The sequence below is a fragment of the Lepidochelys kempii genome, chromosome 3 (assembly GCF_965140265.1).
Source record: "Lepidochelys kempii isolate rLepKem1 chromosome 3, rLepKem1.hap2, whole genome shotgun sequence".
NCBI classification, from domain to species: domain Eukaryota; kingdom Metazoa; phylum Chordata; order Testudines; family Cheloniidae; genus Lepidochelys; species Lepidochelys kempii.
The window spans coordinates 159,059,632-159,082,086 of NC_133258.1; the positions used below are offsets into that span (position 1 = coordinate 159,059,632).

The 22,455-nt window shown below is 44.2% G+C and overlaps 1 protein-coding gene across 13 annotated transcripts in view; it reads left to right on the forward strand.

Moving 5' to 3' along the window:
• Positions 1-10,772: 10,772 nt before the first annotated feature.
• WDR26 (WD repeat domain 26) overlaps positions 10,773-22,455 on the forward strand; it is a 45,645-nt gene continuing 33,962 nt past the window's right edge. For 10 of the 13 annotated variants that reach the window (XR_012158213.1, XR_012158214.1, XM_073338745.1 and 7 more), the window contains exons 1-4: positions 11,021-11,476; positions 13,356-13,455; positions 13,568-13,624; positions 22,171-22,307. Coding sequence is in view for 11 of the 13 variants with exons in the window: in XM_073338745.1 (XP_073194846.1) it covers positions 11,115-11,476; positions 13,356-13,455; positions 13,568-13,624; positions 22,171-22,307 (656 nt within the window). In the remaining 2 variants the exon portion in view is untranslated. The other 3 variants (XM_073338750.1, XM_073338756.1, XM_073338754.1) reach the window with 3 other exon arrangements.

Consider the following 22,455-nt stretch of genomic DNA (forward strand, 5'->3'; position numbering starts at 1 on the left):
TCAGCTGGAATTCCAGAGAAAGAAAGAAAAGAGTTTGGCAGCACAGGTTTTGGAGCAAGAATGCAGGCTGAGGGAAGAAGATAGAATGCAGCAGAAAAAGACTTCGAAAGAATGCCCGTGCTTATGGCAGCAAGATTGCAGCTGCCAGCTGCAACTCATGCTCATGCCCTGAATCCCCTCAATGCTAGCATGTCCTATAGCTCATGCACACTTGTGACACAGACCACCCAGCCAAAGTAGTTGGACTCACCAAATGTACCTCCTGCAGTGGCCCACATTCCAACACACACACTAGAATGGCCAAAGAACAGAGAGACAGTGGACTCCCAGATATAATTAGTTATTGAGTGGCACTGAATAGAGCATGAGTGTTTTGCACTGTTGTGCATTGCATTTCCTCACAACTAATATTCACTGGGTTTTGCACTTTTTGTTCTATTGTTAGTTTTGCTGGCAGCTGATCTGCCCCATCAGGTTTTTAACATGGAGAGTGTCTATTACATGACTGTTTACAAATAAAGTGTTCCATAGGGAAGGTGTCATTATCATGGTGTATTACGTGTACTTCAGAGGAACTTCCTCACAGTAATCTATAAACTGGGCTTTGACGTGCATGTTTAAACATGCATAAACCACCCCTTTAATTTCAAAGCATCACACAATTAAGATGTGTGTCTAAAGAATGTGGCCAGTTTTTATGATGTGGCTAACATTTTTCATACATACCCTCATAGTAAATCAAACTGTGTGATGAGGAACATGATGGGATTATACATAATGCATCATGTAAGTTCATAAGACCCTCCTCTGGATCTGGCCTACACCTACAGGCTGACTGTAGCACACATTACAAATACTGTTTAATTTCCTATTACATCATTCCCCTCACCCATTGGAGGAGGCAAGCCCATTAAGTGGGTGCACAAAGCATCCCTGATTTTTGTTTCACATGTGGATCCTGTCCCTGTAATGACCAGTACACACAGCCAGAAAATGCACCTGTCTAGAAGTCTAGCAGTGTATTGAGCCCATTTCTGGGGCAAGAGCTCACTTGTGCTCTGCACAACATCTGGGAGGACAAAGCAGGCAACAATAGTGCAGACTGCCATTGCTTACAGAACTGTTTGGATGCCATTGACACCAGGACTTCAATCTGCCAAATGCACATTCAACCATCACCCTACAGGTACCAAGTGTGTAGTTGAACCTTCTTTTGCCATGTTCTGTAAGGAATTCATACAGTCTATGTCTTGCAATAGACTTAGTATAGCTTACCTCTCATTAGTCGTTTCCCACTAGAGGCCACTCAGACCAACCATAAGAACTCAGGGAGTGCCAGTCTGTGTCTGCTCAATGCACTGGCTGCCTGGCTCTTCGCCCACTAGGTGCTGTGCTGCTGTTGCAGCTGAACCAGAGTCTGTTTGAGAATTTTGTTCCATGACAGGTCCTCTGAGATCAGGAGAAGGTTTCATAAGCCATGGCAAGAGGGGGTAAGCAGAGTCCCCCAGAATAATAGTGGGGCAGTGACTACATTTATAACAATGTCACTGGGTGAAAATAATACCACAGCTTGTCCATGAGGGTAAAGTTCCAATCTCCAGAACACCCTGGCATCATGCACCTTGCCACTACATCCCACATTAGTGTCTATGAACCTACCTCTCATGGTAGATGGGCCTGCATAATGAGGGTCAACTAGGGCCTGCATAAACCAAAAAAGGATACTATTCCTTATGTACTCACACGCTCCTTGTGGTGGACAAATTGAGGGCACAGGAGTCCACCAATGGCCCCACCGCAGTTTGGAAAGCCTATTTTTGCTAAGCCAGATATTATTTCAAGACATTGTTTATGCTCACTGCCTTTGGGTACATCAGTCCCGATTGCCTCACAAACTTCCACCATCACGATCCCAACAGTGGACTTGCCAACACCAAACTGCATCTCTAGGGACCTGTGATGGTCTGGCATAAGCCAGCTTCCAGATAGCTCTAGCAGCCTGCTTCTGTAGCAGCCTGGCCTCCCTCATGTGTATATGCTGATGCTAGAGGGTTGAGGCAAGCTGCTCACAAGTCTCCAGGAACATCTGCTTCTTCTTGTGAAAGTTCTGGAGCCACTGCTGCTCATCCCATGTCTGCATGATGACTTGATCCCACCAGTCTGTGCTTATGGCCCACCACCAGGAATAAGGCCCAGATAATTTCTCCCCAAGTGAATCATCACAATGTCCAGTAGATCACAAACTCGAGTCACTCATTAAACATTGCAGAGTGGGCAAAACATGATGCCAAGGCAGGTCATCTCTCCACCCAAATGAGCCTATAGTCAGCAATCCCCATGTCATGGTGTATTCCTTGCTCTCCTGCAAACTTCTACAACCTAGTAATCCAGCAATCTCCCAAAATCCACACACGTGCACTCCAGGGTTGCCAATGTCTTTTCCTTCAGTGGAAAGGGGTCCCTGTGCAGTCAGTTACAAGCCTCTACAATACAAGTCTTAGAAACCACCACATTGATCTGCTCGGAGATCAGGAAATAGCCACTTGCTACCTTCTGTTCCCCAGGGTCTAGCAAAATACACAGATTTCCTCCTCAAACAGGAAATCTAAGTCTTGCCTACCACCTACCCTTATTTCTTGCCCCCTCCACAGCTGCAATCCCTATCTGACCCTCTTACTTGTCCCCCTCCCTCCCACCCACCAACCACACAAAGTCCTCTGGCTCCAGCTCCTTCCCACCTAATAGAATAAAAAATTTTGTTTAGACCAGCTGCTGACTGTTCTGTGTTCACAGTGAACCTCTGAATAAAAAACAGAACACATTAACATAAGAGGCAACTTGTAGTAAGCAACATGAGTTATTCAATTTTTATTGCACAGGTGTACAGAGGTTTGAACTAGTGGCAGGGTGTTCACCGGGGGCAATGGCATCAGCACATTCCCTCGAACTACCCCAGCATGCATAAAGTGGCTGCACAGGAACCCTTTCAGATTTATTCTTTATTGGCAATGTGCACTGTAATCCATCCAGACTGCACGTCTATTCAAGTGAAGAAGTGAACATTTTCTTAATTACCCATTCACAATTTGGGTCCCCCAAGATTAAGAGAATGGCATGTACTACCTTGGTAAAAATTGACTGAGTCCATTTTCACCTGCATCACAGCAATACTTTGATCTCTATCTCAGTTTTTAAAAAAAAAGTCTCAAATGACCCAAAATTTGGGTCACTATCCCCACCATGCTCCCTCCTTTGAAATTTGATGTGCCTCAGGAATCTGACTAAGCATGTCAATTTTAGTAGACTTACAAAAGTCAAATCTTTAAATGAAGTTGTGATGCAACCATGTCATTATAATCCTGATTCTCTACTGTCTTGTGTGATTTTCACCTGTGTAATGTGGATTTAAAATGCTGACTGGTGTAAGCAAGTGGAGAATTCTGATCAGTGAATTATACTCCGCACAAGTGATACGAGGCAGTGGAGAACAGAGAGAGATACACTGATCTGATTTCAGGTTTGGAGCCTCTGAGTGTAACTCAATCTTGCATACATGCAGAGCCCTACTGAAAGTCAATACAGCTCTGCATGAGTGCAAGGTTTCTTGCCATACAGCTTTTATTCAGACTATGGCCAACTCCTGTAATATCTGTGTAATAAAGATATATGTGTGCATGCACACACAATTTATATACAATATATAGTCTATATTTAATATGTATTTGGTATTTATATACACTACTTATATACCAATGCACAGAAACACACATTACAGGTAGGATTGGTTGCACAGCCTATGAAGATTGCCCAATACTTGCCATTATAAGACCCTGTTTTCAATTGCTTATCATTTTACCAAAGCTGAACTGCTTAAGCTGAAATTTACCATGACAGGGGTTTGCCTCATGCTGACATTTTTGTCATTTCTGAGAACAAGGCTAGTAAAAAAATACATTGGTTTGCCAGTTTAACACACACACTAGCAACCTTTTCTCTGAGATGGTATAGTGCCCCTATGTTTTGGAGCAGAACTTAAGTTTAGCAGGGTGGCGATGGCCTGTGTGTCAAGGATATGTCTCTTGTATTTCTGTGAAAATCCACCCAAGTGTGGCCAAGTTATAAATCTTTGAAAAACTATTGCATTTCTAGCAAGTCTCTAGACATCCCTGTGGCCTGCACAGCTTCCCGCGGCTCCCATTGGCCAGGAACGGCAAACTGCGACCACTGGGAGCTGCAGGCGGCTGTGCCTGTGGACGGTCAATGTAAACAAGCTGTCTCGCAGCCCACTAGCGGATTACCCTGACAGGCTACGTGTGGCCCACGGGCCACAGGTTGTCCATCACTGACAGAGGATAACAACCTACCACTGCTATCAGTTGTCCATTAGCTGAAGTGGCAGATGTCTGCAGTAGATTTAGAAGTCCCAACCCCACGGATGACCCATAATGGATTTTTTAAAAGTTTTCTTTTTTGAAAGTTACAGTCAAAATAACCATGTTAAGAACATTGCAATCTTAATAAAGTCAAGCACTCAAAAGTTAAGAAATGGAGGACTTAAGGTTGTCCATGCAACATTAATTCAGTCCTTTGGTGCATATGCACTAAGATACAGTTTTAATTACATGATCACATTCTGTCTTTTCTACAGAACACCTGGTTCATTCAGTGAACAGGCTGGAACTGCTTTGGGAATGAATCAGCACTGTGTAGTAAAGAGAAAAGGAGTACTTGTGGCACCTTAGAGACTAACCAATTTATTTGAGCATGAGCTTTCGTGAGCTACAGCTCACTTCATCGGATGCATACCGTGGAAACTGCAGCAGACTTTATATACACACAGAGAATAAAAAACAATACCTCCTCCCACCCCACTCTCCTGCTGGTAATAGCTTATCTAAAGTGATCATCAAGTTGGGCCATTTCCAGCACAAATCCAGGTTTTCTCACCCTCCACCCCCGCACACAAATTCACTCTCCTGCTGGTGATAGCCCATCCAAAGTGACAACTCTCTACACAATGTGCATGATAATCAAGTTGGGCCATTTCCTGCACAAATCCAGGTTCTCTCACCCCCCCACCCCCATACACACACAAACTCACTCTCCTGCTGGTAATAGCTCATCCAAACTGACCACTCTCCAAGTTTAAATCCAAGTTAAACCAGAACATCTGGGGGGGGGGGGGTAGACTAACACGGCTGTTACTCTGAAACCTGTGTAGTAAAGGAGACCATCACCTGCAGCCATCATTTGTTCCAGAAGTAGGAAGATGTCAAAGGGCACACCTATCTTGCAGTGTCCATGGCTCTGCTGAAAACTGCCTCTTTCCATCCACCCCACCCAGGACCCTTAAAAAGGCCACATTCTAGACATTCAAAACTTTCCCCTTCTGGGATCCAATTTATTAAGCCCTGGAAAAGATTTTTAAAATAAAAAACTCAAACTTTCAAACTCTTCATCCAAATTTCAGCTAAGCCCAGTCCTTCCTCACTAAAGGTCTGTCCTCTTCACATTCATTACTTTTACATAGTCTCAAGTTGGGCAGAGACCCTCCTCTCTGAGGGTCTGTCTTCCTGCTCTCCCAACACTTCTTGCCTGAAGTTCAGCCTTCTCTGCTAACTTACAGCCTTGCAGAAGCCTTCTTATTCCCCGCAGCACCTGTCAACAACCAAATGCAGCTGTCTCCCCCTTTATAAGGCCCAGGTACCTTTCCTTAAGCCCAAGTGGGCAGCAGGCAATCAGTTCAGATGTATTGGACTGTAATAGGGTGCACTCACTTCTTGTGCACACCCTCTCAGATTGTCCCTACTCTGGGATAGAGCAGTGCCCCCAGGCTCCCTCCCTGGAGACAGTGTCTTCACTCTCTTGGGGCTTCCTGGCTATAGCTCTCCAGCTGTGCCACTGGAGTTCAGTTCCCCCTTTGGGGAGCCTCAATACCCAGGCCACTTCCCCCCAGTGACTAATGGGGGGTAGGGGTGGCCCAGGCCAGCCCACTACTCCAGGTCCCAGCCCAGGGACCCTGTAGATCACAGCCATCTGCTATGTACCTTTAACTATATCACATGGCTTCTCAAATTCCCAGGGCCACTTCTCCATGGCCCCAAACCATCTTCACCCTTACCTCAGGGCCTTCTCCTACTAGAGTCCCAGCAACCAGCTCAGGGCTCTTTCTCACTCTCCCTGGTTTCTAGCAGCACTGCTCTATCAGACACCCACACTCATACAGCTGCAGCAAGGCACTGAACACCCTGCTCTGGCCCTGCAGCTTTTGTTATACTAGGCTGCTGGGCCTGATTGGCTGTGTCCCACACAGCCACTGTAGGCAGTTTGGAGGACCCTCTCCACTGCCCTTTTTTGGGGCAGGGTGTGGCAGGGTCACAAGATCTCCAGCAGGGGGCCTCAGAGGGTCTGGTATACCATGTCACATGGACTCAGTGCCCTCTTAAACCTATTGAAGGTACTGAGATGAGTGGGTCTCATCAGGAGGTTCTGGAGTACCTGAAAGAGGGGCAGCAGCTTACACTTTCTATGTAGATGTGTGTCACATCTTGCCACATAAAGGACAGGTGTCAGGGGACTCTGTAAACTGTGCCAAACATATGCCCATGTTCATGTGTCCGTGAAGGAGCTGCCAACTGAGATCCCCAGTGGATCGTGGGTCCGGATGGTGTACTGGGGCTCTCCACCCTCCGCAAGTGACAGCAGGTCCCACCACTTTTGTGTTGGGGTGGGACATGAGGGCAAGGAAGTGGATGGTATGAAGCACATGCATGTAGAGATGTTCTTGGGGCATGGTTTGGAGAAGGGCCTGCTGGATGGTGCTCAGCCAGCTTAGGTGGTGCACTAGAGGTATCCGGGGTGGGGGAGAGAGGAAATCACAGGGCAGAGGCCTGATGATGAGAACTGGAGGGCTGAGGTTGAGGAGTTGGCAGGAAGTGCCCTCCAGCAGGATGTAACGATGCTGCCTCTGGTGGGACACAACTGAGAGTATCAATTCAGGACAAATTGCTTAGAGCAGCGCAGTCAGACCCAAACTGGTGGTTTTCCACCTCTCAGGCACACCACACCAGCCAAACAGAGAGGACTTTGGTTTCACCCCACTGGCTAACCATAAGTCATACAAGCAATTCCCTTAGACACTCCAGTTTCCCAGTATTACCACCAGTGCCACTTGTTATAGGGACGAATGGTTATGAAAACCAATTCCCCAGTAAAAGAAAAAAGAGATTCTCCTGATCCCAAAGGACCAAGCCCCAGACCCAGGTCAATATACAAGTCAGATCTTACTCACAAATCACACTGTTGCCAATCCTTTAGAATCTAAAATCTAAAGGTTTATTCATAAAAAGAAAGAAACACAGATGAGAGCTAAAACTGGTTAAATGGAATCAATTACATACAATAATGGTAAAGTTCTTGATTTAGGCTTGTAGTAGTGATGGGATAAACTGCAGGTTCAAATCAAGTTTCTGGAGTACATCCACAGCTGGGATGGGTCATTCAGTCCTTTGTTCAGAGCTTCAGTTTGTAGCAAGGTTCCTCCAGAAGTAAGAAGCAGGACTGAAGATAAAATGGATGGGTTTCCAGGGTCTTTTATATTCTCTGCCAGGTGGAAGGATACCCCTTTGTTCTTACTGTGGAATTCACAGCAGCAAGATGGAGTTTGGAGTCATGGGCAAGTCACATGTCCATGCATGACTCAGGCCGACACCACTGTTTACATGTTAGTTTGAATGTTCCCAGGAAAGCTCAGATGTGGATTGGCATCCCCCAAAGTCCATTGTCAGTTAAGTGTTTCTTGATTGGGCACTTACTGAGAATAGTCCTTTCTCAAGAAGCTGACCAACTGCTTAAATGAGGCTACTTGGAATCAAACACACTGAGATACAAGTACATAGCCAATATTTATAACTTCAACTACAAAATTGATACATGAATACAGATATCATAATCACAACCAGCAAATCATAACCTTTTTATAGACACCTCACATGGCAACCTTTGTAGAATATTTGCTGCAAATATATAACAGTGGCTGCAATGATGATCTATACAGTCACAGTTTATGTGAATACTGTCACACAGGACCACTCAAGATAGGTGACAAAAGCTTTCCTCTCCTGGAGCACAAAATGGTGGATGCACAGGGTAGTCAAGCTCATGCACTGGCCAAGCACCACGGGGTCCACCGGCCAAGCACCACGGGGTCCACCCAATCCCTCTAATTGTAGTCCAGGGGTCTCTGATTCTGGTGGTACTACCCAGGACTATCTTCAAGCACACCAAGGGGTACTCCACCACCTACATATGAAGATGTGCCTCTGACAGATGTATTAGCACTGGGACAGGCAGATCTAGGCCTGCCCAAAAGTTAAGGCCCACCCCCTCAACTAAGTGGGAGGAACCACTAAGCCCGAGTCACAGTTGAGTACTTGGGACAATGAAAGAGAAAACAGAAACAGGTTAAGGGTTAAAGTTATTAAGTCAAAGGTTAAAAATAAGGCAGCCAGAGGGGGACACAGAGCAGAGAACCCTGGACAGTGCCCATCACTCCTCAAAGGTGTCTAAGGAATTTGTAGACACCACCTGGGTAGGAACTCTACCCAGATATGATTGAAAAAGGGAATGGAAATAGACTCCACAGTCACAGAGTACCCCCCATCCAACTTCCTTCTTCTGGTGTGATGGATGGCCATCTTTGCCAAAGCCAGGAGAAGATGGACGAGGAGGGGTGCACAGATCAGGAAAAGCAGGGGCAAATGCAGCTATAACCTTAGTAAGAGGTTCTGGAGGAGCCAGAAGAAGGGCTGCCACCTGATATACCCTACGTAGATGTGTACTAGTGTCTCCCTCTCATCACAGGAAGGATATGTATCAGAGGAGTGCATGAACCACGTCAGGTACACGCCTGTGCTCATGGCTCAGAGGAGCCACCAACTAATATCCCTGGTGGGAAGTGAAACCAGAGTGGAGCACAGACTGGCCCACCAGGGTTCCTTGCCCTCTTCCAGTGGCAGCAGGTCCCGCCACCTGGTGTCGGTGTGGAACACGGGGGTGAGGAAGTGAATAGTATGAATGGTGAGTGCATACAGATCTTTTCCAGTCATGGTTCAGAGGTGGATCAGTTGGATGTTGTGCAGCCAGCTCAGGTGGCATGTCAGGGACAGCAGGGAGACTCACAAGGCAGGATGACAAGATCCAGAGGGCCAGCGTGAGGAATAGTCAGGGAGCACCCTCCTGCAGCACCTGCTCAAGGAAAGTTGGAGAAGCAGGAGACAAGGCTGCCCTCACCTCCTGGAGCACACAACAGGAGACATGCAGGGTGGACAGCCTCATGTGCTGATCAAGTGCCGCAGGTCTACCCAGTCCCTTTGATCGTAGTCCAGGAGATCTCTAAGTCTGCTGGTACCAGCCGGGACATCCTCTGCCACACCAAGGGGATTCCACCACCTGCACATGAAAATGATAGATATGGAGTGATAGATATGGAGTGGATGAGACAGATGATTGCAGAACGGACAGTATTGTGGTTATGGCAGCTGAATACACCCTGGAGAATTGGAGTCCATCCCTGCCTCTGCAATGAATTCCTATGTGTTGCTAGACAAGTCACTTGAAACTAATTTTTTCAGATGTGGTCACTACTCTTATACTCCTCATTTCCTGGGACCAGATTTGCAAAACTGCTGAGCAATCACAGCTACAATTGAAGTTAATGGAACTGTGCTTTGAACACATAAAGTGCTATGTAATGATATGTACTCTGCCAAATTATATCCTAGGTATCTGTTTGGCATCCAAACTTTCTGGGAACTTTTTACTTTTATCTCTGTGTCTCGGGAGCCCATCTGTAAAATGGGGATAATAATATCCTCTCACCTCACAGGGATGTTGTGAAAATAAATTCATAGAGGTTTGTGAACACTATGATAAAGTTCATGAAAAATTAATAATTCTGCATTGAGAGCAGGGTTTGACTAGTATGTTATTAAACAATGAGGAGAAAACAAAATATTGATTAGTTGCTCATTAAGTGAGAACTGTCTATACTATGCACTGACTGCAGTAGGCTTCTGTGGAAAAAATACTATGGGATCATGTAACTAAAGATGATCTCCTAATGCATAGGCACAAGGGGGCCAAATTAGGGTTTCACTTTAACTCTGGCATTTAACTTTTCAGTGATCACTTGGCAACCTTAATAATGTTCTTTTAGCACATTTGATGTTGGGGTGTGTGTGTGTCATCTATCCATCTATCTTTGTGTGGGTGTATGTGTGTGTGTATCATCTATATATCTAAGTATGTGTGTATATATACACGTGTGTGTGTATTTACACACTCGCCTACAGATGTGCATACACCTATATATAGTCTGTCCATATGTATTACAGATCAGGACACATGTACACAGTGTGTATAGAGAGACATGCTAGGTAGGCACACCGGGCTGGGTGGGAGGCAGCTAGACAGGTGCGTGGCAGAGCCCCCTCTGGGTCTGTGCTCTCCCCCCATCCCCTGCCGCTGCACAAGCAGGGTGAAGCCCCGCTCTTCTCGGCCCCCCACCCCATAGGCTCCACACCGGCTCCGGGCGGCGGAAGTGGGTGTAGGGGGCAGTATAGGAATTTCCTGTGACGTCCCGGCCCGGACTCCATTAGGCTGCAGCTGGGCAGAGAAGTGACAAACCCAGCGGCGCGGAGCAGGCCGGGCGCCTGGGGCGGCCGGGCGGGGGCTCCAGGCGGCGGCGGCGGCAGCGGCAGCAATAACAAGAGGGAGCCCAGAGCGGGCGGCGGCGCTGCCTCCGGGACCCCGGGGGGGACAGGGCCCCGCTCCTCCTTCCCTCGCCTCCCTTCCTCGCCTCCCCCGCCCCCCGGCTTCCCACCACGGCCGCTCTCGGCGAGGAAACTCTGGCCTCCGCTTCCTCCTCCTCCGACTCGGACACCGGCGGAGCCTCCCCGCCCCCGCGGAAGAAAGCCCGGGCCTCCCCGGCGGCGGCGGAGGGAGCAGGCGAGCCCGGGGCTTCCGCGGGCAGAGCAGGCCTCACCTCGTCCCAGTCCCCCTCGCTCTCCGCCGGGCTCGCCCCCCCTGCCGCCCCGCTCAGAGGCAGCAGCGCCATGCAGGCCAACGGGGCAGGAGGAGGCCAGCCGCCGCCGCCGCCGCAGGGGCCGGCGGGCCCGGAGCTGGGCTGCTTGGGCGCCCAGAACGGCGAGGCCTCGTCGGGCTCGGCCGCCGGGGAGCAGCTGGCTCACGCCAACGGGCTGCTGCCCTCCGCGGCCAATAGCAGCGGCGGCAGCAGCAGCAGCCCCGGCGGCCTGAGCGTCAACAACGGGGTCCCGGCCGCCGGGGGCCCCGGCTCGGCCGCCGCGGAGCTGGGGGGAGGCGGCGGCAGCGCCCTGAAGAAGAAGAAGCGGCTCTCGCAGTCCGACGAGGACGTGATCCGGCTCATAGGGCAGCACCTCCACGGGCTGGGCCTCAAGTAAGTGCCCGCGCCTCTCAGAAGGGAGACCGATCCCTTTCTCCCTCATACGGCGGCGGGCTAGTGGGGGTAAGGGAGCCCCACACGGCGAGGCCCCGTTTTCCTCCCCTTCGCCTCTAGCGGTGCTATGTGGACCCCCCCCCGCCGCCGCCGCCGCCGCCTCCTCCTCCTCCTCCTCCACAGGGACCAGAGGGAGGCTGGGTGGGAATGGGGCTCCGGGCCCCTCCCCTGCTGTAGGTCCGCGCTGATGTAGCTGAATTGCACATCGACAGGGAGAGAGGAGTCAAAAGTGGGGGAGGGGGCTGGCTTGGTGCAGGAGTGGGCCGGGGGAAAAGAATGGTGCTGGGAGACTTGTTCTGTTTTAGGGCACCATTTGTGCCCATGGGAGACAGACCAACAAATCTGTTTATGACCCACATACGTAAGATTTGGACGGTGGAGTGGAGGGGAGGAAAGGGGCCGCCTTCTCCCACATACTACCTTGTCACAGCTTGATATCCCATTGTATAGAGAGATCAGTAAGTGTATATGAAGGGGAACTGTGGGGCAGACCTGATGTGTTGAAAATAATGACGTGAGGGGCCTGTCTTTAAGGCTCTTCCATTCAAGCTTTGTACATTCGAGACAGACGGTCTGAACCGTGGTGGGGAACAGGTAGAGCTTCCTCTGCCAGAGATGACAGTATGAAAGCCCAATCACATACCACTAAACTCAGATCAATACAATTGTGGTAGTGGGGGCGAAGTGATCTGGTGAACATAATGGAGCCTGGACACTTGGAGGTTTTTGTTTTGTTAAAGTCTTAAGAGCTCAGTGGTTAATTGTAAACAAACCAACCGAAGAATTAAACCAGTATTTAGGATTCTGACTGCAGAGCCTGTGTTCGTGTAATTGGATGAAAGCTTTTGTAGGTTTGGTTTGGCCATATGTCTAATAGCTTTTTCAAAAGCTATCTATAGAGTGAAAAAATTAAAATGACAAATAGGTTGGCTCTTCCGTGGCTTAGAGCACTGCAGTATTTTTGGGTGAGTATGCAGTGGAGGGAGGCGAAATAAAAATACAGAGAGATGAACCATCTGGATTTTATAAACACCCCTCTCCCCCTTTTCTAAATAAAACATAATAGCAACTAGGTGGATACTGAGATTTTCGGAGGGCTCCTATAGATGATGCCCCAGAAAATAAAGCTACAAGGGAAGTACCAAAGGAGAGATGGCAAACTGTTGTGGGGCTGGATTGATTCTAATGAACTTAGTACATAAAATAAAATGCACCACTGACATAGGAGGCAGATTCTCCACAGCAGGAGACAGCTTGTGACTGTTTATAGGCTACACCACAGTAAATATGCTATTTTTAGCACAAAAGGGGGAGGGTTACAAGTTAGTGGGTTTGCTTATTTTTTATTTTAAGGAACGAACCTTTTAAAGTCCTGACATGAACAAAGGCTAGGACTATCTCTGCAGACATGTTAATACAGAGCAGTGGCAGCCCTTTATACCCATTCTCTACTGAGGGTTATAGAGGCACATCTAGTGTTTATAACCTATATTTTCCTCTGTGCAGACAACTTGCTGCTAAAAACTGGTTTATTTCTATCTAGACATGCTTGTCCGAGATGATTAGTTAGTCAAAGACGACCATCTTGGCACTTCATGCAAGTTTTCAAACCAATCAACCACTCTTGTGGATAGAGAGCTGTCTATTGAAGTGAATTGAGTGATTGGAATACTTATCTGTTCATGTGTTTCTGAATCTGGTTATAACTCTTTTGCTTCATAAAAAGTCAGTTTTTATCTATTGCAGGCTTATTGCAGTGGGTGGTGCATTTTAAGGGTAAAATTGGTCAGTTTTTTTTTACACTGTATCTCTCCTGCAGCCAGACTGTTGATCTTCTCATGCAAGAGTCAGGATGTCGTTTAGAACATCCTTCTGCTACCAAATTCCGCAATCATGTAATGGAAGGAGAATGGGATAAGGTAATGTATGTGAGGCATATAGGACAGCACAACTACTGTTAAATGTATAGTATATGAAATGCATTTCATGGTTCTTCAAGCTTATGTTTCTTTTTTATACCAATTTTTGCAGGCTGAGAACGACTTGAATGAACTTAAGCCATTGGTGCATTCTCCTCACGCAATTGTGGTAAGAAACACATCTTGAAATGTTTCAGATATAGTTTGGAATAATTGTAGTAATACACTTTTTTTGTACCTAGTTGAGAGTTAATGTATTTATTTTAGTAAGCAGCTTGAAGTCTCGAGCACAATACTAATTTGGTCTCCTGTCATTTTGTAGTATGTGAGAGAGAGCCTAAAAATATTAAGACCAATACTCAATGCATTTAATGTGTAAATTTATTAAAGTCTTTCTTCATGGATTCAAATTGTGTACTCCTGTATATCTAATTTAAAATCCATACATTGGATAACTTCAGTTGAAACTGTTTGTTTAATTCAGTTACTTTAGAGAAATTCGAAAAGTGCTTCTGAGTTTGAAATAGCTGATTTTTATATGTTTTCTTAAAGAACCAAGCTTAGATACAATGTAGAATACCTAGGTACTGTGGGAGTTTGCATACTGCAATAGAATGTTATGGGAATATAGTCGCTGTTATAGAAAATGAACAATACTGTTGCTTTTCTAGATAGCTTTTAAAGAACAAATATGTGTGTGTCACTCTTTGGAATTTTTGTAGAGCTTTGTCCTCTTTTAAATTATTTTTAAAGCAGACCAGTCTGGTAATGTGTGTTCACTCTGTTCACGCTATGGTTTCGATCCTGTGACTTGACAGAGTTACAGCTTATTTGGTTTTAATGTATGTGGTTTCAATAACTTTGTGGACTCTGACATACAAAGAGTTTCTGGTTTTATTTCTATGACCCAGGATCAAAATGGTTACATACAGCCCTAGTCTTTCTTCAAACATCTTTTTTACTATGTTAAATGTTACTGAAATTAATTGGACATAAGCTATTCAGTGTAGTTTTGTAGTATTATTTGCGGAGAAAAAAGTAACACTGCTTTTTGAAGTGCCTGTGGCTGTACACAGTGAGGAATCAGCTGATGGCTGCTTAGCTTTTTACTTCTAGCTGATTCATTTTGTTGTCAGGAGGAGAGTTTCCTGCCTGGTGGGGGAGGGGAAGAGAGAGAACAGGAAGTGAAGTAGGAAAAACAGATGTTTAACAAAACATCAGTGGCTGCCTGAAAGAAGTTACATCTTGTTCTGTAATTGTGTGAAAGTTTAACCCCTCCAAAGTCTTTTCTATTAAGCTATAGTTCTAGTACCTGTATTTTGCTTTGCAGGCTAATATTGAAAGGCAAGCTTTTTAAAAGACAGCAGGAAAAAAAACCTGGGTCAAGACAGACTATACAAACAGAGTATACCAAAATAATGTGTACATTTTCAGTGTCTCCTGAGGAGTGAGAATTCAGAAGCCTGTTACATACCCAAGAGTGTAGCATCTATTGAATTTAGAACTCTGATAACATTTACATTTTGGGGATATGCGTTTTCGCGATTCCGTTCAAAATGGTGCTGTCTATTCTAGTGCATGAAAAAATTGTCAAACTATGAGGATTTTTGTACAATAGGTAATCTTGACAAAAGAGGAAAACAAGGACGATTTGCTTTTAGAGAATCCAAAGTATGAAGAACAGGAGTACTTGTGGCACCTTAGAGACCAATAAATTTATTGGAGCATAAGCTTTCGTGGGCTACAGCCCACTTCATTGGATGCATAGAATCCAACATATAGTAAGTTGGAAGTTGCCATACAAACTGTGAGAGGTTAATTAGTTGAGATGAGCTATTATCAGCAGCCCTAACCTTGGGGAAAATGAGTAAAACTCATAGAAATGTGAATTTTGTTTTCAGACTCTACCTTCTCTAAACTAGGTTGATGCTGTAAAGTGTATTTTGTTCATCTAAACTGAGTCTGATGAATAAAAAATAACAAATACTGACTTTAATTTATTTTCTTACTACTGTACATGTGGCAGACTTTTTTAAATAAAAGATGTAAGGTACGGGGATAGGACTTTATCTGTTTTATCATCCATATCTTTAGAGTCAGACGTTTTAGTATTTGAGTTTTTTTTAAAAGCTATTAATAAACTTTTATAGGGGTGACCTATCAAGTTTTTTTTAACGTTGATTGGAAGATATTTGTCTGGATTATTTTATGGTTATTGCAAGATTTCAGTCCAATTTAGAGCAATAAGTAGCAACTGTAAAAGGAAACCTCACTTGATTTTTTTTAATTGTTTTTTACAAAAAAAAAAAGTCTAAGCTGTGACAATCTATAGAACATAATCAGATCTAATAAAAGATGATTAAATCTCTGGGTTTTGCACTTTCAGTGATGTTGTAGGTACTTCTATTTATTTTAAGGGGTGGGGTTATCTTTCTCCCACTCATGGCCCTAGTGGTGGGGGGAGTTAAATAATTCAGGTTTTTGTTTTTTTGTTTTTTAAATCACTAGTAATCTTACTAGTGCCTGGACTTAATCTGTTTCCACCCTATCATGAAAAAAGTAAAACAACTCAATTCAATGTGTACACACTTTGGCAACTTTATATTGACAATCTTCTGGTTTCTGTTTTTAAGTCAAACTTTATCATAATTTTAGATTTTAAAAAATGTGTTCATTCAGCTGATGTTGAACAGCACTTAGTAGAATAAGTGCAGTAAATCGCCATATCCTTTAGGGAAAGAAATGCTGTTTGTGTTTTATGAACCAAGATCATATGGGTTTGGGTTTCTGAATCTCAACCTGGCAGTTTAACCACATGTATCTGAAGTTGAGTGGGCGGGGGGGGGTGTATGTAAAAAGTCAATCTTACTGACATTTTGCTGTAAGCTTTAATAGGCTAGGGAATCTTACTTTTATTGTGACTTGGTCAAGGGTGATCTGGATATCAAAATTTTCACAGCTTCTGATCAAAAATGAGCTATGTGAACATAGAGTTGTACTGCATGTATATTCTAAATTGTCTGTGAACATGGGCATAAAGTGCTTTGAGATCACAGATGGAAGTGCTATAAATGCTGCATATTAAGGTACAAACTACTGATCTAAGTTTAAACTTGTGGGTTCATTAAACAGCTGCTGCATCTGGCCTGAGCTAAAAATGAAAAGTAGCCTCCCCTCTTAGTTAATTTGTAAACACCACTGAAAGGCAATTGTGCCCTGTACTACCGTTGAGTAATATGGCTAGCCATGTCTATACTTCGTGTCACATAGTATGGGGGATGCAATTGGGTGAGGAGCCAGAAGAAAGCCTTATCCAGAGTAGTGGACCAAACATGAAAATCAAAACTTTCTTCTGGTGTTAGGTCAGAGGTGGGCAAACTACGACCCATGGGACCACAGGCGCCAACTTTTGTTGGTGCTGGAGGGTGCTCATGCCCCTCCGCCCCCTCCCTGCTCCTGTTGGACCTCTCCCCTGAGCATGCTGCATTCCTCCTTCTCCTCCTCCCCCCTCCCAGTGCTTGCTGCGCGAAACAGCTGTTTCACGGCACAAGCGCTGGGAGGGAGGGGGGAGAAGCAGGACACGGCAGCGCGCTCAAGGGGGAGGCAGAGGTGAAGCAGGTCAGGGAGCTGCCAGTGCGTGCAGAGCACCCACCAATTTTTCTCTGTGGGTGCTCCAGCCCCGGAGCACCCACAGAGTCGTGCCTATGCACGGGATCCTTCTGCCCGGCCGCTGAGCTCCTGGCCTGGGAGGCTAGCCCCCAGCCACTCCCCCACTGTTTTCCCTCCCCTGCAGCTCCTGGGGCAGTACAGCAGATCTGGTGCTCTGTGCTGTGCAGTGGCGTGGCTGACTCCAGCCAGGTGGTGCAGCTGTAGCTCCGTCAACCGCTGGTCCTCCAGGCAGCGTGATAAGGGGGCGGGGAGGTGGATCGAGGACAGGGGAGTTTGGGGGGAGTACTTAGGGAGTGTGGATGGGGGTGGGGTGGGGAACGGGGGGGTTGGATGGGGGCAGGGGTTCTGGGGGGGGGCAGTCAGGAATGGGAGGAGGGGTTGGATGGGGCGGCGGGGGGCAGTCAGGGGTCGGGGTTCTGGGGGGGCCATCAGGGAAGGGGGGGCCCATCAGGGGGCAAGAAGCAGGATGGGGGGCCGGGCCATGTCTGGCTGTTTAGGGAGGCACAACCTCCCTTAGCTGGCCCTCCATACAATTTTTGAAACCTGATGTGGCCCTCAGGCCAAGAAGTTTGCCCACCCCGTGTTAGGTGGTATTTTCAAAAAATGTAAGGATATCCACTTTGGTTTTTGGCCCAGGCCAGCATTTCAGTCAGTGCACTTGTAATTTCCAAGTGAAATTTCACTTGTCTACACTTGATTTGGGGTTATTCTGTCAGATAATGGTATTCATCCTAGCTAGGTGAATTTGAGCATCACACTTTTAAGAGAAATAGCACTTCTACCTGCAGTTATGTTCAATGATCATTTGAATTCCAACTGGGGGCTTTCAGGTTTCCTAACTCTATGGTATCAGCTAAAGGCTTGTCTACACATGAAAATTAATCTGGAATAAACTAGGGTGTGAATTAAGAGCAGATTAACTATTCCTTATTAACTCCATGTGGAATTAGTGTGTCCACACATGGAGGTTAATCAGGAGTAATTTGCTGTGTAGAGAAGCCCTAAAAGATGTAATGATTCCTTATTGGAAGGGGATACACTCCAGGATCCTCTCATGTTTTCCTTTTGCTTTCACTCAGAGGCCTTGTACCTGGTTACCTAAAAGAGAGTTGCTAGATGCAGCTTCCTCTAGTTTCAGTCAATGGCTTTGCTGGATTGCCTAGAGGAGGCTACTCAACAACAGGATAAGAGTTTCTGTCCCAGGAATGGCATGCACAGCCTCCCTGTGGACAGGAGAGCAGAGATCCAGACCAGTTTGGAATAACTTACTTTGCTGACATCAATCAAGTGACTTTTTTTTTTTGTTGGGGGGGGTATTTAAATTGGGTTGAGGTTTTGTTAAACTTGCTTGAAAAAATTGTGCTATTGTTAAGTGCCACTATTAGTAGAGTATCTTATTTGATTTTTACAAAACTGCCATAGGTGGAAAAACAGAATATTGAAAGTTAAGGCCCTGATTCTTCAAACCAGACACATAACTTTACTCACATAAATATTCTCATTGACTTCAACAGGACTATTTATGCTAAGCATGTACATAAATGTTGCAGCATTAGGAGGCTAAAATTATATTTTTATTAAACTTCTCTCTTAGTGGTGGTGATTGTCACTTCAAAACAAAATTGCTTTGATGTTAACAATGAAAAGTTATTTAGATTTTCAATATACTAATAAAATTGTTATGAATTCGTTTTTTATATATGCAAGTCAGTTTTTCAAAAATAAAAGCCTAAAGTAAGGTTCCTAAATGATATACGAACACACATTCCATTGACTTCAAACCACAAACACAGATCAAAACACTTCAATTTTCTTGATTTCAATTTGAGGACATTCAGAATATCAAAAGATGGTGTTGCTTGTAGTTCTAGAATGGGCTATTTGCTTATCTGGTTTGCAGGGTTTTCACAGTAAGGATGTTGATGGGGCCCTGGACTTTGCTTTTTCAGCTTGGATGAGTATTTTAAGAGAAACCACTAAGAAGTTCATATTTTATATAGAATCTTTATATAACTAGGAAACTAAGAAAAAGTACAAAACATCCAGTTTCGTCCCGTTTTATAGTTTAAGCACTGACAATATATATACTTAAACCACGTAACATTTTTCAATCCTGATTTTGCTCAACCCTGTTCAAAGCTTAGACCCTAGCAATTCTCTATGTATGGTCACTTTAACATTGAACCAATTTTAGTGTTAATTATGTCATAGAAACAGCAGAATGCAACACTTCTTCCTCAATTCATCTTTAATGCTGTACATCAGGTTTAAAAGGAAAGGTTTAAAGGACTTTTTAAAAGGAAAATATGCTCTGAACCAACTGTGAGAATGTACATATTCAGCTGTCTTGGCAACAGTACTCTGCCTTGGTTGCTATACACAATATAAAGGCTGAACGTTGGTCAATTTTGACATGCTTCTTGTACTAGTATGGATAAAATGAGTCATGGAGACAGTGCCTCTGCCTTGCTTTTACAGGGATTTCCATGAAATTGCTGATATTGGCACAACAACAAAAAAAACATTTATTATTTTCTCTTCTCTTTTCTTCTTCCACAGAAATGGCTTTCATTACCTGGCATAATGGTCCTAAAAAGGGGTAGAGGTAGTGATTGGATGAAGTAGTTATCTCCATGCAGATAAGGGAAACCAAGAAAAAGTGAATGGATGGATACATAGGAAACAAAATATTGTCTGAGATAATGCTGGGAGAATTGGAGAATATTCAACACGAAGTTCTGGATAAGAACTGAGAAAACAAAGTTTTAAAAAAAACCCCACCAAACTTCAGTGTATGTGGTGATCACCTACCATGAGGAACCAACCCCTCCACTTTCCTAATAAGTGGATAGGAAGTATTAAAAGGGGAAGGCTGACTTCTAATGACTCATCACCCCAAAATCTGCAACATTATACCTGTAAAAATTGTACAGATACTCTGTTTTCTAATGGGCCTCCTCTTCATGCCGAATGCAAACAAACTGAATATCTGTGCACTGACAGAGAATAATATAAAGGGGGTTCTCACCTATCTGGTACAGGACATCAGAGTATTGGAAAACTAAGATGCTATAGTATGAAATTAGCTACAAATATCTGTCCGATGATGCATATCTAGCTAATTTCATACAATTCTGAAAGCTATACAATAAGTCAGCAGTTTTCTTTCATGTACATGAAAACTTGATACATGTGGTTTGTTCTCAAGAGTTACAGAAGGTCTGTTGCACTCAATGTTTTAATGAAGTGTAGTAGTCATAGGCTGTATTCATAATCAATCTGGAATGCATTCCAGTTGAAGGAAAACAAATATTTTACCTAAATGTTTTAAGTTCCCTCAAAAAGCATCAGACAAAACCACTACTAGATAAAATATTTAAGATCTATATCTCTCACCTAGTCAAATGCATAGCAGGAATGAGATTTTTATGAGACTCATTGTAGTAGTGTATCTTTCTCCATGCCATTGTGATGACTGTACTATATATCTGAAACAACATGAATGAGAGATAACTAATGTTCTTTTAAAATATTGCTTGCATAGTCAGTCAAATGTTAAATTGAGTAAAACTCAAATCAAGAGACAGTCTCAAGTAATTTAGCCTTTAGTCTTAAAATTTAGGATTTTTTTTAATTTACAAAAATTACTCTATATATCTTTCAATTAAGTTCTAGTTATTTAAATATTCTATTGTTAGCAGCTCAGAACATTTCAGCATTGAGCTATTGTATGGAAAAACAGAATTAAATGAAACTGATCAAATAGAACAGTGTAGCTACTCTATCCAAGGTGAAGTGCAAAAATGAACAACATGCAGTAAATCATGTAAAGTTAAGGTATCACAAATGTTTTATATTTCTTAAGTGTCTTGATTTGAAGAGGCTAGCACCTTGCTCAATTATATAATGCACTAATATGAGTAAATACATGTAGTGTTGAAAAGCTGATGGTCTTTGGGGTCTGCTGGACTCACATGGGGAAAGGCGATGATCAAATATTGAAGTGTACTTATGATCTGTCTTGCACTTCATTCAGTTTCTATAGAGATGGGGAAAGCATAGTAAGTCACTATTTATTTTATTTATTTATTAATTAAAAATTTAATTTTGTTTCACTCTAGATATTCTCAGGTTTTCCTCTTACCCCATTACTTGTTGAAGGCCTGGGATTTGTTTTTTCTCATGGCGATAGCCACTAGCAGCAGTGGAGACAGGCAAAAGATGCATACATCAAGTGGCTGTGCTTATATAAAGTAGAAGCAACTAAACGGTCTCACTTTCATCTTAAGGATCAGCATGTTAAGAAATTTTGGGGGCTCCAGATTTTAAATGTGTAACTGAATGCGTTCCTTCATTTTGTGTCCATGAACATGTTAACAAAGTTAACATAATGACTATTGATGAGAAATGTGAGAAAATGTGTGAAGGTCACATTGGAATTCTGATAGGAGTGAATATACGCTAAGTGAGCCCTAAATGTGGGAAGCTATATCGTTCCGCTTTCAGTAAAAAGAAGATGGCAGTGTTAATACTTATGGAAAACAAGTTTAATTTGCACGGTGCCTTGTTTTGCCTAGTTGCAGAGTTAATACGTTGCTACAGCATGTTATACAACTATAAAGAGAATCCCTTGGTGAGCTCCTACATAATCTGTGTAAAACCAGTTAGGGGGTTGACTTGCTGACCTACTGGTCATGCTTTGTACAAGCATGCAGCATACTTTTTTTTTAAAGATTGGGCATGAGATTGAGGGAATCCCATGTAATCCTGGTTTGAAGGATAGTGACTGAAAGGGATATGGGTTCAAAATAGGGAGAAGAAGATATTCAGAGCTCCAGTAGGCAGGTGGAAAAAAATTTTTTGGGTCACTTCTAACGTAGTTACCACAATTATATTGAAAGACCAGGCAGAAGTAATGATACATTACATGTAGCTGTATTTCTGAAGGGTATAGTAGAATGGCTTCTATTGTTCTGTTTAGGCTCAAACATTTTCTGAAACTTCATTCAACCTTTTTCCCCTGACTGCTGCTTTCTGTCATGTCAGAGGATGAAGTTCTTGCTGTTACAGCAGAAGTACCTGGAATATCTGGAGGATGGCAAGGTCCTGGAGGCACTTCAAGTTCTACGCTGTGAACTGACACCACTGAAATACAATACAGAGCGCATTCATGTCCTCAGTGGGTAAGGGTGTTTAAGCTTGGACAATTAGTTCTACAGAATATCCTGAGGGATTGTGTAATTCTGTGGAAACAAGTGCTGGTCAATATTTCCTGAGCCCTCTCTTCATAACATTAAAAGTGCACATGAATCATGTGGAATAAGTAAAATT